The sequence below is a fragment of the Sinocyclocheilus grahami genome, unplaced genomic scaffold, assembly GCF_001515645.1.
Source record: "Sinocyclocheilus grahami isolate Dianchi unplaced genomic scaffold, SAMN03320097.WGS_v1.1 scaffold730.1, whole genome shotgun sequence".
NCBI lineage: Eukaryota > Metazoa > Chordata > Actinopteri > Cypriniformes > Cyprinidae > Sinocyclocheilus > Sinocyclocheilus grahami.
This window is the reverse complement of record NW_015505909.1, coordinates 507,447-520,997: the sequence shown is the minus strand read 5'-3', so window position 1 is coordinate 520,997 and position 13,551 is coordinate 507,447. Positions and strand designations below refer to the sequence as shown.

Sequence of the window (13,551 nt, the reverse complement as noted above, 5' to 3'; positions counted from 1 at the left end):
AACACTGCTTTTGTGCTGCAGGGTCACATATATTATTTAACAGTAACAGGACATAGATACAAGTGAAACGGAATATTTAGTTAAAACTTGACTTGATTTTAGCATCAGGATTTTATTGCATCATGAAATGCTAAGATATCATTGTTTAATACAATAATGTAGGTTGCAAGTTATTAAAATTGAATGGATAAGCTGTGTTTTTCAGACCGTGACGCCATCAGGTTTTAGGGTTGGTATGAAGCTGGAAGCCATCGATAAGAAGAATCCCTCGTTCATCTGCGTCGCCACGATTACAGACATGGTGGAGAGTCGATTCCTGGTGCACTTTGACGACTGGGATGAAAGTTATGACTACTGGTAAATTCACATCTTTGAATTCCTGTCTTTATGCTTTGATCCTGCTCTGCCTTTCCCTGAAACGGAACAATATTTTTTATCTTTGGAAAGGATCATATTTTAAGACTTTCTATAGATTTCTATCAATACAAAAACTTGTAAGATGGTAATTGCTTATGCATTTACATGACCACATAGATGTCGCTTAAGGCTGATTGTTGAAGCATTACTCCTAAACCAGTATGTGTCGTTACAGCAAAGTACTAAAAGTGATTTTTGTTTTACTCAATAAGTCTAATTCTTACTCTGTAATTGAAATTCTGGTAGTATCACTCAGTTTGAGCTATTCTCTTAATTTCACCACGAACACACATAGTTATAAACATATTAATAACCCGAAACATTATTCATCTTTTGTGCCAAACCTGACACTTTCCAAAATGTTAAAACCCCAAGTATGACTATATTTAAATACTTGTAATATTTATTACTTCTTGTTTTAAAAAAAAACTAATAATAGAGTTATCACTTTGGAACCAATATGAGTGTGAACATCTAGCGTAGCGTTAGTTCTGGCAGGTCACGTTAGTCAAGCTCGTATCAGCTGACTCTCAGCTGATCCCCATCAACCTATCAGGTATACGACACCTATCATCATTTGGGTAGAGTTAGATTTTTTTTTAATTCTGTGTAACTCCTGCTCATACAAATTGGCTGAAATGCTGATGAAATTGATGAAACTGAACAGGCTTAAATCTATCAAATGACTAAGTTGAGTATCTTGTTAATTATATCAGTCGTAATAAGTCATGAAGACACAAATGTGGCATATTCTCATTCTTATGAGTAACCCAGTTATCATTCTGTGCTCATCACGAGTGTGTGTCATGTGTGTGTGTGGAGAGCAGGCAGAATGCTTTTAACTGCTCATCAATTACTCAGGAGGAGAAGGATGAGTACTCACACACACACACACACTCTCTCACACACACACACACACTCTCTCACACACACACACACACTCTCTCACACACACACACACACTCTCTCACACACACACACACACTCTCTCACACACACACACACACTCTCTCACACACACACACACACTCTCTCACACACACACTCACACACACTCTCACACACTCACACACACACGCGCACACACACACACACACACACACACACACACACACAGTGTCTTCAGCTCAGATCACACAATCACATCTGACATCTCTGTGCATTGAGCCACAGCGCCTCCTGAACATCTCATCACCACATTTGTTTCACTTTAATCAAACAAATTATTTCATGAGTTCAGGAGAATTGGTGCCTGTTTCAGTACATAATTCTGTTTTAGCCATCTTATCATCAGAAACGCATCAGATGTTGTGGGTTACGAGCAATCTGGGGCTGGTCAGCTTTACTCCAGCACTGCTGAAATGATTGTTAGATCACTCATTCTCAACTAGTTTTGCTTCAGGACCGAGTAGAGACCCAACACCGCTCCACAAATGTTTATCCTACTAAAACAATCAAAATGTCCTTAAAATCCAATATTGAAATGTATTAACATTGCCTGCGGAAACATAACGAAACACAAAATTTTTGAGCGTTTGGTTGAATTTTGATGCTTTCATGCTTTTGGGAGACAATAAACCACAGGAAAATAAGTAATTATGATGCGTACAATTAACGTAGACGGTCAAACGACGAAAGATCAATTTCGCTTCTCTTTTAAAAGTTGATGAGAGTTTGTTTGTGTCTTACCTGCACATGATTATTTGGTTCTGATTTATCAGAATAGTTTTTTCCTTCTGTCTGTGTCTGTCAGATGTGTGCACCATTTTTTGGATTGTCACTGACTAGCGCAGATGGATTGCAAAGCCGTGTTAATTTGTGTGTATTTCATTGTATTTTAATGCATGCATTGTCTGTCCCAAACAAGATAAGAATTTATAAAAGAGCTCAATTTTAAGGGGGAAATGGATTCAGGGTTTTTGAAACATTGCATGAAATGCATGAAATAGATTATTTTGCCAGTTGCATTAAATTGCATTTGTGTATTTCTTCTTTTCCGCAGGTGTGATGCAACGAGTCCTTATATCCATCCGGTTGGCTGGAGTCAAGAGAACGGCAGGACCCTCACCACCCCTCCAGGTGATGCAACACGTCAACACAAATATCATAGATCATTTTTTGAAAAATGTACAAAAAAAACAGATTTTCAAAACACTATTTTGCAATTGCCTGCTTTAGAAGTAGCCTATTCCTATGTTAGAAAGAGCTTGTGAAAGGAAGAAGGAAAGTTCAGGTCTGTGTGTTGTATTTTTGAAGCTCATTTATTGCGGATCTCTGATAATATGCAGTAAGATGTTAGGTTATTGTGCTGGTTTAGATCTTAGCATGTGAAAGCCATCATTCCAGCTGAAATGCAGACTAGCTTCAAAGCGTCTTCAGAGGGACTTCAGTATGAGGACGTGGTCTAGAGCAGTGGTTCTCAACGTTTTTTGAGTACTGGACCCCCATAATATCTCAAACCAACCACATGGATCCCCGCCCCCCATTGATATTGACGTGTTTTTGTGTTGTCCATTTTTCTTAGCTCTTCTGGTGTCAGGTCCACTGATAGATGGCCTATCAAGCCACCTGTCCATAGGCTGGTCTTGTTAACTATTTTTTTTAATTTAGTGATATATTGCCCTAGAAATAATTGCGAGAAGCAATATTATTGTCATTTTATGACCATTTTATGCCACTGACTGTATAGTGACTATATAGTGATGTTTCAGTATCAGCGCTGGGCTGTCAGGCATTATTACACCAGCAGATGGCGGCAATGGATTGACTTTACGAGTGAGTCATCATTAAAAAAACATTCATTCAAGGGATACACTTAAAAATGCTGATTTATTCATGAATGAAACAAGGTGTTGACGTTAATTTACTTTGAGTGCCAGTTTACAAGGCTCAGTCAACAATCAACGCATCACATGGGTTACAGTGAAGCTGATATTTCACTTCATAGAGAACAATGCCATTGATTCAGTGTACTGAACAGCGCTGATGACAGTCGTGGGAAATCCCCTTAAATACTGAAAGGATACAACGACACAGATATCGCTTTCATCTTCTCACAACTGATGGCAAACTGATTTTTTCATGATTATATGAGTTGACCTGAAGAAAGACAGACCCAGTTATTCACACACCCTTAGATGTATATTAGTAACTCTGCACCAGGAAAACACACACACATTCACATGCTCTCTCTCACACACACACACAAACACACTCACACTCTCTCACACATACACACACACACACATTCACACTCTCTCTCTCACACACACGCAAACAGTTACATACTCACACTCACACACGCACACAAGCACACACACACACACACACACACACACACACACACACACACACAGTGTCTTCAGCTCAGATCACACAATCACATCTGACATCTCTGTGCATTGAGCCACAGCGCCTCCTGAACATCTCATCACCACATTTGTTTCACTTTAATCAAACAAATTATTTCATGAGTTCAGGAGAATTGGTGCCTGTTTCAGTACATAATTCTGTTTTAGCCATCTTATCATCAGAAACGCATCAGATGTTGTGGGTTACGAGCAATCTGGGGCTGGTCAGCTTTACTCCAGCACTGCTGAAATGATTGTTAGATCACTCATTCTCAACTAGTTTTGCTTCAGGACCGAGTAGAGACCCAACACCGCTCCACAAATGTTTATCCTACTAAAACAATCAAAATGTCCTTAAAATCCAATATTGAAATGTATTAACATTGCCTGCGGAAACATAACGAAACACAAAATTTTTGAGCGTTTGGTTGAATTTTGATGCTTTCATGCTTTTGGGAGACAATAAACCACAGGAAAATAAGTAATTATGATGCGTACAATTAACGTAGACGGTCAAACGACGAAAGATCAATTTCGCTTCTCTTTTAAAAGTTGATGAGAGTTTGTTTGTGTCTTACCTGCACATGATTATTTGGTTCTGATTTATCAGAATAGTTTTTTCCTTCTGTCTGTGTCTGTCAGATGTGTGCACCATTTTTTGGATTGTCACTGACTAGCGCAGATGGATTGCAAAGCCGTGTTAATTTGTGTGTATTTCATTGTATTTTAATGCATGCATTGTCTGTCCCAAACAAGATAAGAATTTATAAAAGAGCTCAATTTTAAGGGGGAAATGGATTCAGGGTTTTTGAAACATTGCATGAAATGCATGAAATAGATTATTTTGCCAGTTGCATTAAATTGCATTTGTGTATTTCTTCTTTTCCGCAGGTGTGATGCAACGAGTCCTTATATCCATCCGGTTGGCTGGAGTCAAGAGAACGGCAGGACCCTCACCACCCCTCCAGGTGATGCAACACGTCAACACAAATATCATAGATCATTTTTTGAAAAATGTACAAAAAAAACAGATTTTCAAAACACTATTTTGCAATTGCCTGCTTTAGAAGTAGCCTATTCCTATGTTAGAAAGAGCTTGTGAAAGGAAGAAGGAAAGTTCAGGTCTGTGTGTTGTATTTTTGAAGCTCATTTATTGCGGATCTCTGATAATATGCAGTAAGATGTTAGGTTATTGTGCTGGTTTAGATCTTAGCATGTGAAAGCCATCATTCCAGCTGAAATGCAGACTAGCTTCAAAGCGTCTTCAGAGGGACTTCAGTATGAGGACGTGGTCTAGAGCAGTGGTTCTCAACGTTTTTTGAGTACTGGACCCCCATAATATCTCAAACCAACCACATGGATCCCCGCCCCCCATTAATATTGACGTGTTTTTGTGTTGTCCATTTTTCTTAGCTCTTCTGGTGTCAGGTCCACTGATAGATGGCCTATCAAGCCACCTGTCCATATTCAAAGCGTCTTCAGAGGGACTTCAGTATGAGGACGTGGTCTAGAGCAGTGGTTCTCAACGTTTTTTGAGTACTGGACCCCCATAATATCTCAAACCAACCACATGGACCCCCGCCCCCCATTAATATTGACGTGTTTTTGTGTTGTCCATTTTTCTTAGCTCTTCTGGTGTCAGGTCCACTGATAGATGGCCTATCAAGCCACCTGTCCATAGGCTGGTCTTGTTAACTATTTTTTTTAATTTAGTGATATATTGCCCTAGAAATAATTGCGAGAAGCAATATTATTGTCATTTTATGACCATTTTATGCCACTGACTGTATAGTGACTATATAGTGATGTTTCAGTATCAGCGCTGGGCTGTCAGGCATTATTACACCAGCAGATGGCGGCAATGGATTGACTTTACGAGTGAGTCATCATTACAAAAACATTCATTCAAGGGATACACTTAAAAATGCTGATTTATTCATGAATGAAACAAGGTGTTGACGTTAATTTACTTTGAGTGCCAGTTTACAAGGCTCAGTCAACAATCAACGCATCACATGGGTTACAGTGAAGCTGATATTTCACTTCATAGAGAACAATGCCATTGATTCAGTGTACTGAACAGCGCTGCTGACAGTCGTGGGAAATCCCCTTAAATACTGAAAGGATACAACGACACAGATATCGCTTTCATCTTCTCACAACTGATGGCAAACTGATTTTTTCATGATTATATGAGTTGACCTGAAGAAAGACAGACCCAGTTATTCACACACCCTTAGATGTATATTAGTAACTCTGCACCAGGAAAATCACAAGGACATATTGTATATAGTTCTTTATCACACAGTCCTCTGCAAGTCAGTTGTTGAATCAGGGTTTCTGCGGGTCTTAATTCACCCTTCCACAAATGAAGGCCTTAAAAAGTCTTAAATTGGAGCAGAAAGTCTTAAATTCGTAGATTTAATGGCATTAAATGTTGCTTGCGCTGCAAAAAAATGAATATCTTTGTCAGTGTTTTTGTTTTGTTTTTCATTACAAATATTGAAACATCCTCAAATCAAGATACATTTACTTGAGATGCAAAGTAAAGATACGAAGTCTTGTTTTCTGAACAAAATTAAGTTGATTTTTCTAAGCCCACTGGCAAATATTTACCCTTTTTTAATCATAAATTCACTTCATTTCCAGCTTTTGTGTGTGTGTGTGTGTGTGTGTGTGTGTGAAATGAATTAGATAAAAGTAATGTAGATTGGTTGGAAGTTGTATTTTCAAGCTTTGAAGTCTTGCTAAAAATGATTTAGACATCTACATTTAGAGACCATATTGACGTATTGTGTTCCCGTTAATTTATTGCTTAAATTTTCTTTAATTGGTCTTTCAAAGGGCTTTAAAATGTCTTACATTTACGTTCATAAAACTTGCATGAACTCTGTTGTATTTAACATAATTTCTGATTTGATTATGTCATTCCTAATGTTTCATGGGACGAAGCGAGTAGTTCATTCTCTTATAAAAGATGTCCATTAGTTTTTATTTATTTATTTATTTATTCGTAACAATGTTTAATGTTGTCTCTAGTTCAGCAGGTAGCGGACCAGCCTCAAAGCCCACTTTTAGGATTGTCCCATTTTCAAAATGATCTCATAATACACCATAAAAACCAGTGAGCACTGGGAAATATCATGTTTTCATCAGTCCCTCAAACCTCACTCTCTCCGTGCTGTAGGATACCCTGATGTGAAGAACTTCTCCTGGGAGAAATACTTGGCAGAGACCAGCTCATTACCAGCTCCTGCTCGAGCCTTCAAAGTGGTGAGTGCATGTGCTTCTTGCCAAACATCTGCAGGTCCTCTGAGAGACCCGAGGTGCCTGAACAAGCCTCTCTCGGCCTCTCTCTGCAGAAACCTCCTCACAGTTTCCAGCTCAATATGAAGTTGGAGGTGGTCGACAAGAGGAATCCTGCTCTGATCCGAGTGGCCACAGTGGTTGATACAGACGACCATCGACTGCGGGTGAGAAACTATATTTTGCACACATAATGCTGCCTCAGCGTGAATTTCCATGTTGGTCCAGACCGGTCAGGTAGTTGACCTTGTTTTAAAGCCTGATGTATGAAATAATAGTCAAAAAAAATAATAGACCAGTCTATTGAACCTGTAGACAAAATATTAAAAAAGAACATTTGTTTTATGTTGTTATAGGCCTATCTAGGGTGGCCACTTGGATATTTCTCTGTTGCTTTAAATCATCAATAAGCTTTGCTGATGGTGACCAGCTCTGTGACTGGCACTCAGTTTGCACAGGTTCGATTGATGCAATGTAATTCACTCTAAAGGACCTATTCAGTCTCCTCAGTATAATAAACTGAGTAACAGGCAGTGCAATGTATCTGAGCAAATGTAATTAGTTACCGTAAGAATCTTTTTGGTTACTTTGTAGTTTTACTGAGTATCAAAGATATCAGCAACTTTTACTCTCTACTTGATAGCATTTTTGAGTAAGTGCATGTACTCTTTACTCCACTACATTTGTGATGATTAATGCAGCTTTTTAGCATGGCACCGAACGTTTATTTCTGCTACAAAAGAAGTGATATCGCCATCTCCAGGTTATTGAAGATACGATATCTTGTGCGTTTTGCCCTTACTCACCCAAACTCGTCAACACGGCTGCTTTACATGAACGTGAGTGCATTAGCAGCTAGTTATGAATCGCAGGCGTTTCATTTATGAGATGAGGACATGGCTGAGACCTTCTTGAAGGATACTGCTTTACTTCTGCTCTTTTTGAGCTAAACTCAGACTTCAGTGTTTGTAGACGTTTAAGAGGCTGTGTCGTCGACCTTCATTTATTGCAATTTTGAGCTGTTCGGTTTTATTTTGATTTTAGAAAATAAACATGTGATTGTTCTCCTCACAGATCAGCTGTTTCTTGTTTTTCACTGGCTTTTCTCTTAGCTGTTGAGGACTAGTGCATCTTTGAGCCTTCATTTAATGTGAGTGAAATACTTAAGTACCGTTAAAATCAGATACTCTTTTTCAGTGTAAGGTATCTGTACTTTTACTCAAGTATGATTTTCAGGTACTTTTTACACCTCTGGTAACAGGCTAGTTAGTAAAAATCTAATTTTATGCTAAAATAAATTTCCTTAAGTAGTGACTATGTTCCTTTATTAGACTATGCAAACATTAAATGTATTTTACTGGATTCAGTGCATCTTGAACTTGTATTTTTTTATTGGATCTGGCAGCTTCGATCAGGATGTTCTTATAAAGTATGTGTCTAGCTGAAGTCCTGGCTGGTGTAGCTGTATTTAAAGACTTTTGATGAGGTCCACACTGAATCCTTTGCTCCGTCCAGTCGTCATCAGTGGAAAAAAATCCTCTCTGTGAATGCGTTGGTTGGTTATTTTCCCCACTCTCGCTACAACATGACGGCTGCGCAAATGGATTTTTAAATGACAATCACATTTTTTATTATGATATTTCTTATTGTGGATTGTAAATTATAGGAAGAAAGAAAATAATACAGACATAATTGAAATGCAGGACACTGCTTACATATTTCAGGATGCGGGACAAAGCTCCCAATTTCGGGACCGTCCCGCATTTGCACATCAGGCTTTTATGGCTCATATAGTATGATATGGTGAAAATATGGAGCTCATTTTAAAAGACATTTTGATTTTATTCATCATTGCTTCACATGCATTAAACATCTCACACACAATTTTTACAAAATGTGTCCTATATAGAGACGGAGTATGATCTGCTTCTTGCTTATGTATTCATGAAATCCACTTTGGATCAAAGCATTTCATCACTGATTTCTGTTATCACTTTAATTGTCAGTGAACATCCAGCGATGCAGTGCCCACACTGAATCCTTTGCTCCGTCCAGTCGTCATCAGTGGAAAAAAATCCTCTCTGTGAATGCGTTGGTTGGTTATTTTCCCCACTCTCGCTACAACATGACGGCTGCGCAAATGGATTTTTAAATGACAATCACATTTTTTATTATGATATTTCTTATTGTGGATTGTAAATTATAGGAAGAAAGAAAATAATACAGACATAATTGAAATGCAGGACACTGCTTACATATTTCAGGATGCGGGACAAAGCTCCCAATTTCGGGACCGTCCCGCATTTGCACATCAGGCTTTTATGGCTCATATAGTATGATATGGTGAAAATATGGAGCTCATTTTAAAAGACATTTTGATTTTATTCATCATTGCTTCACATGCATTAAACATCTCACACACAATTTTTACAAAATGTGTCCTATATAGAGACGGAGTATGATCTGCTTCTTGCTTATGTATTCATGAAATCCACTTTGGATCAAAGCATTTCATCACTGATTTCTGTTATCACTTTAATTGTCAGTGAACATCCAGTGATGCAGTGCTGATTCAGCTGACGGTGATCCCATGACAGCATCTGATCTCTCAGCTGTCTGTTTGGGAGTTTAGAAGCGATCAGAATGACTCATCTGTGCTTCCCTTCGTGTGGGCTGCAGGAAAGCTCTGCTCCGTATAGAAATCTTATTTGGAACATGATCTGTCAGTCCTCCAGCTGATTAACGTCTACTCTTCATGCACATGGATGCGTGTAATGTGTGGAGTTTGTACCAAAGCCATTCTAATGCAGATTCTTGTGGTTGTAAGTTTTCTGTCATCACTCCTTTGCTTTCAAAAGCAGTGCTGAAAGTTTCAGTTCAGTGTATGCACTACAACCATGTTTCACATGTTTGATGCTAATTGCATTATACAAACCTTATTGGATTATATATTTGAAACTGGAGTGTTTTCCAAAAAGGAAAGACGGAGCAAGACTCAGTTTATATTAGAGATTGACAAGGCCAAGCATTCACAGCTGTTCACACTGAGTGAGCAGCAAAGCGACTTGAAGACTTTCATTTTTAATGAGAGTTGGTGGTTTGAGGCAACATTAACGATTGTTGGCAGTGCAACAAAGTTGGGTTATGACCAATGTGCCGACCACCAGTGAGTATGTAGACATTGCGCAGCAGTTGATTAGAATGACCTACTAACAACCAACAGGCCTCATTCCCAGATCGAAGCAAAGATTCCTTGCACGAAGCAAAGTGAAAGGCGATTTTAGTCAGGGTATCCTTTAGTCATTTTTGAGTGCAATGTGCAGCAGTCTGCGTTCATGCCATCTGGGGTTTCAAATGTATCGTAATCATTTGGCTGTAATTACACATGTTGGATCGAAGAGGGCAGCAGAATACACACACATCATTTACACGGACCGAGAGAAATAACAGATGTCACTGTCTGTCTCACACTCACACGGAGAGCTGTCAGATCTCCCTCCTCTCATGCTCACACTGTCTGTCTGCTCAGCCGTCATTCGTGATCCTCTACAGATGTCTCTCTCTTAAACACCCAATCAATGCTTGCTTTACACGTGTCTGTCTTGTTCATGTGTTAGAGCCGTATAGTGCACGACCTCCACCTCCAGTGCTGCTCTCTCTCATCACCTCTGTTCGCTGACATTCACCGGAGCTCTGTGCCATGCACTGGATGGATTTGTTTGATTTTCACAGCGTTTTAAAATCCCCCATCAATATTTCCTGAAGCAGTTGTAATTGACTTGGAGGAAAAATACCTTTATGTCCAGGTCTTTGATGGTTCTCTGCAACGCACTCGAATATCCCACAGGACAGAGACAAAAGGGTTTGATTTTTTTTGCCTGTTCAACTCAAACCTGTTTACAGGGTATCTGTGGAGTAGTTTATTTGGTAGTATTTAAAAAAAATCTTAAACCCATGGCTTTATAAAAATTAGAAGTTGGCTTTATGAAAACCTTAAATTTTGTTTATCAATATTTCCTGAAGCAGTTGTAATTGACTTGGAGGAAAAATACCTTTATGTCCAGGTCTTTGATGGTTCTCTGCAACGCACTCGACTATCCCACAGGACAGAGACAAAAGGGTTTGATTTTTTTTTGCCTGTTCAACTCAAACCTGTTTACAGGGTATCTGTGGAGTAGTTTATTTGGTAGTATTTAAAAAAAATCTTAAACCCATGGCTTTATAAAAATTAGAAGTTGGCTTTATGAAAACCTTAAATTTTGTTTTAAAAAAAAACTTTTACACTACAAGTTATGGATTCACATGTCAAATCCTTTGTGGAAATAGAACGGGAAAAGGATCAGTATCATTACATCAATTATGCTACAAGGGGAAGCTAAGGGAAAACGAGATGATAGAGATGAGAGAGATGATAAATGGATGTCATGGATGGACGCATGCAAACTGGAAAGAGGCTAAAAGAGAGCGAGACTGATGATAAGAATGCAAATGAAACATTTCTTTATCTCAAACTATCACGCAGTGAATCACAAAAGCCAGTCTGGTCTGGATGGGCGGCACAAAGCCAGTCCACTCAGCCTCCACATAATGACTGTCAGCTGTGCTGTGAACACCATTAAAAACACGGCTCGCCTTTTTAGTCCGTCCCTGTTCCTGCAGTCCGGCTGATTTCCCAGGAACACATTTTATCGAAGTCCTGGAGACAGGCTGTCATTTAAGGGCCGTTGCTCTTTTCTTCTCATTGTTGTGATTGCAGCAGCTCTTTTCAAAGAGTTCAGGAAGTCTAAAACACAATATGACTGAAACACCCTGCCAGCCGTCTGATCGCTGCCAACGCTTCTTTAAGATTCCAGTTTGAATGTTAACATCTCTAGAGATGTGCATTGCAATATGAAGATAATCTTCTCAAGGGACCTTGAAATGCTAGTAGCCAAGCTGTTCCTGCTTTCATCTGAAGTGCCGTGGGGTGTTTTGTACCTTATGTAAGAGTAAAATCTCTATTTATCACCACACAACCAGCTCCTCTGGGATTTGTTGTGACGTTCACACAGTGTCACCAGAGAAAGACACTATGACCCTGCAGGAACAATTTCTCCTGGCCTTAGGTGTCTCAATTAAGGGCAGTCTACCTACAGCAATGGGTTAACACATGCATTTTTGGGCTTTAAATAATGACACAAATACCAGTATATTTACGACCACAGACCTTAGTAAATCACATTGCATTTTTTTTTGCCTGTTCAACTCAAACCTGTTTACAGGGTATCTGTGGAGTAGTTTATTTGGTAGTATTTAAAAAAAATCTTAAACCCATGGCTTTATAAAAATTAGAAGTTGGCTTTATGAAAACCTTAAATTTTGTTTAAAAAAAAAACTTTTACACTACAAGTTATGGATTCACATGTCAAATCCTTTGTGGAAATAGAACGGGAAAAGGATCAGTATCATTACATCAATTATGCTACAAGGGGAAGCTAAGGGAAAACGAGATGATAGAGATGAGAGAGATGATAAATGGATGTCATGGATGGACGCATGCAAACTGGAAAGAGGCTAAAAGAGAGTGAGACTGATGATAAGAATGCAAATGAAACATTTCTTTATCTCAAACTATCACGCAGTGAATCACAAAAGCCAGTCTGGTCTGGATGGGCGGCACAAAGCCAGTCCACTCAGCCTCCACATAATGACTGTCAGCTGTGCTGTGAACACCATTAAAAACACGGCTCGCCTTTTTAGTCCGTCCCTGTTCCTGCAGTCCGGCTGATTTCCCAGGAACACATTTTATCGAAGTCCTGGAGACAGGCTGTCATTTAAGGGCCGTTGCTCTTTTCTTCTCATTGTTGTGATTGCAGCAGCTCTTTTCAAAGAGTTCAGGAAGTCTAAAACACAATATGACTGAAACACCCTGCCAGCCGTCTGATCGCTGCCAACGCTTCTTTAAGATTCCAGTTTGAATGTTAACATCTCTAGAGATGTGCATTGCAATATGAAGATAATCTTCTCAAGGGACCTTGAAATGCTAGTAGCCATGCTGTTCCAGGTTTCATCTGAAGTGCGGCGGGGTGTTTTGTACCTTATGTAAGAATAAAATCTCTATCTATCGCCACACAACCAACTCCGTTAGGATTTGTAGTGACGGTCATGCAGTGTCACCAGAGATACCGTGCAGCAACAATTCCTCCTGGTGCAACCTGGATGTAAGAGTCTTGATTAAGAGCACAACATTGACAAGTTGTTCATGTGAGGACCAAACCAGCCACCAGTTACAGTACTAAACCACTATACCACACCACCCATGTTTTTCCATCAGATGCCACAATGTGGGCCGGGTTTACTAAACAGGGTAAATTAATGTGAGAGCACAATGCCATAAACGCGCCGATGGGAGTGGAAAGTTCTGCTGCTGACAATGCGCACATTACACAGATGCAGCCTGATCACATCCATAATGACCACTGTAATCTACCAATGGCAA

General features: G+C 39.3%; 1 protein-coding gene across 1 annotated transcript in view; it reads left to right on the top strand.

Moving 5' to 3' along the window:
* Positions 1-13,551, top strand: part of LOC107560482 (lethal(3)malignant brain tumor-like protein 3) — a 66,875-nt gene that overhangs the window by 25,979 nt on the left and 27,345 nt on the right. The window contains exons 7-10 of the mRNA XM_016244667.1: positions 206-357; positions 2,420-2,496; positions 6,955-7,040; positions 7,130-7,240. Coding sequence (XP_016100153.1) covers positions 206-357; positions 2,420-2,496; positions 6,955-7,040; positions 7,130-7,240 — 426 coding nt within the window. The remainder of the gene's footprint in view (positions 1-205; positions 358-2,419; positions 2,497-6,954; positions 7,041-7,129; positions 7,241-13,551) is intronic.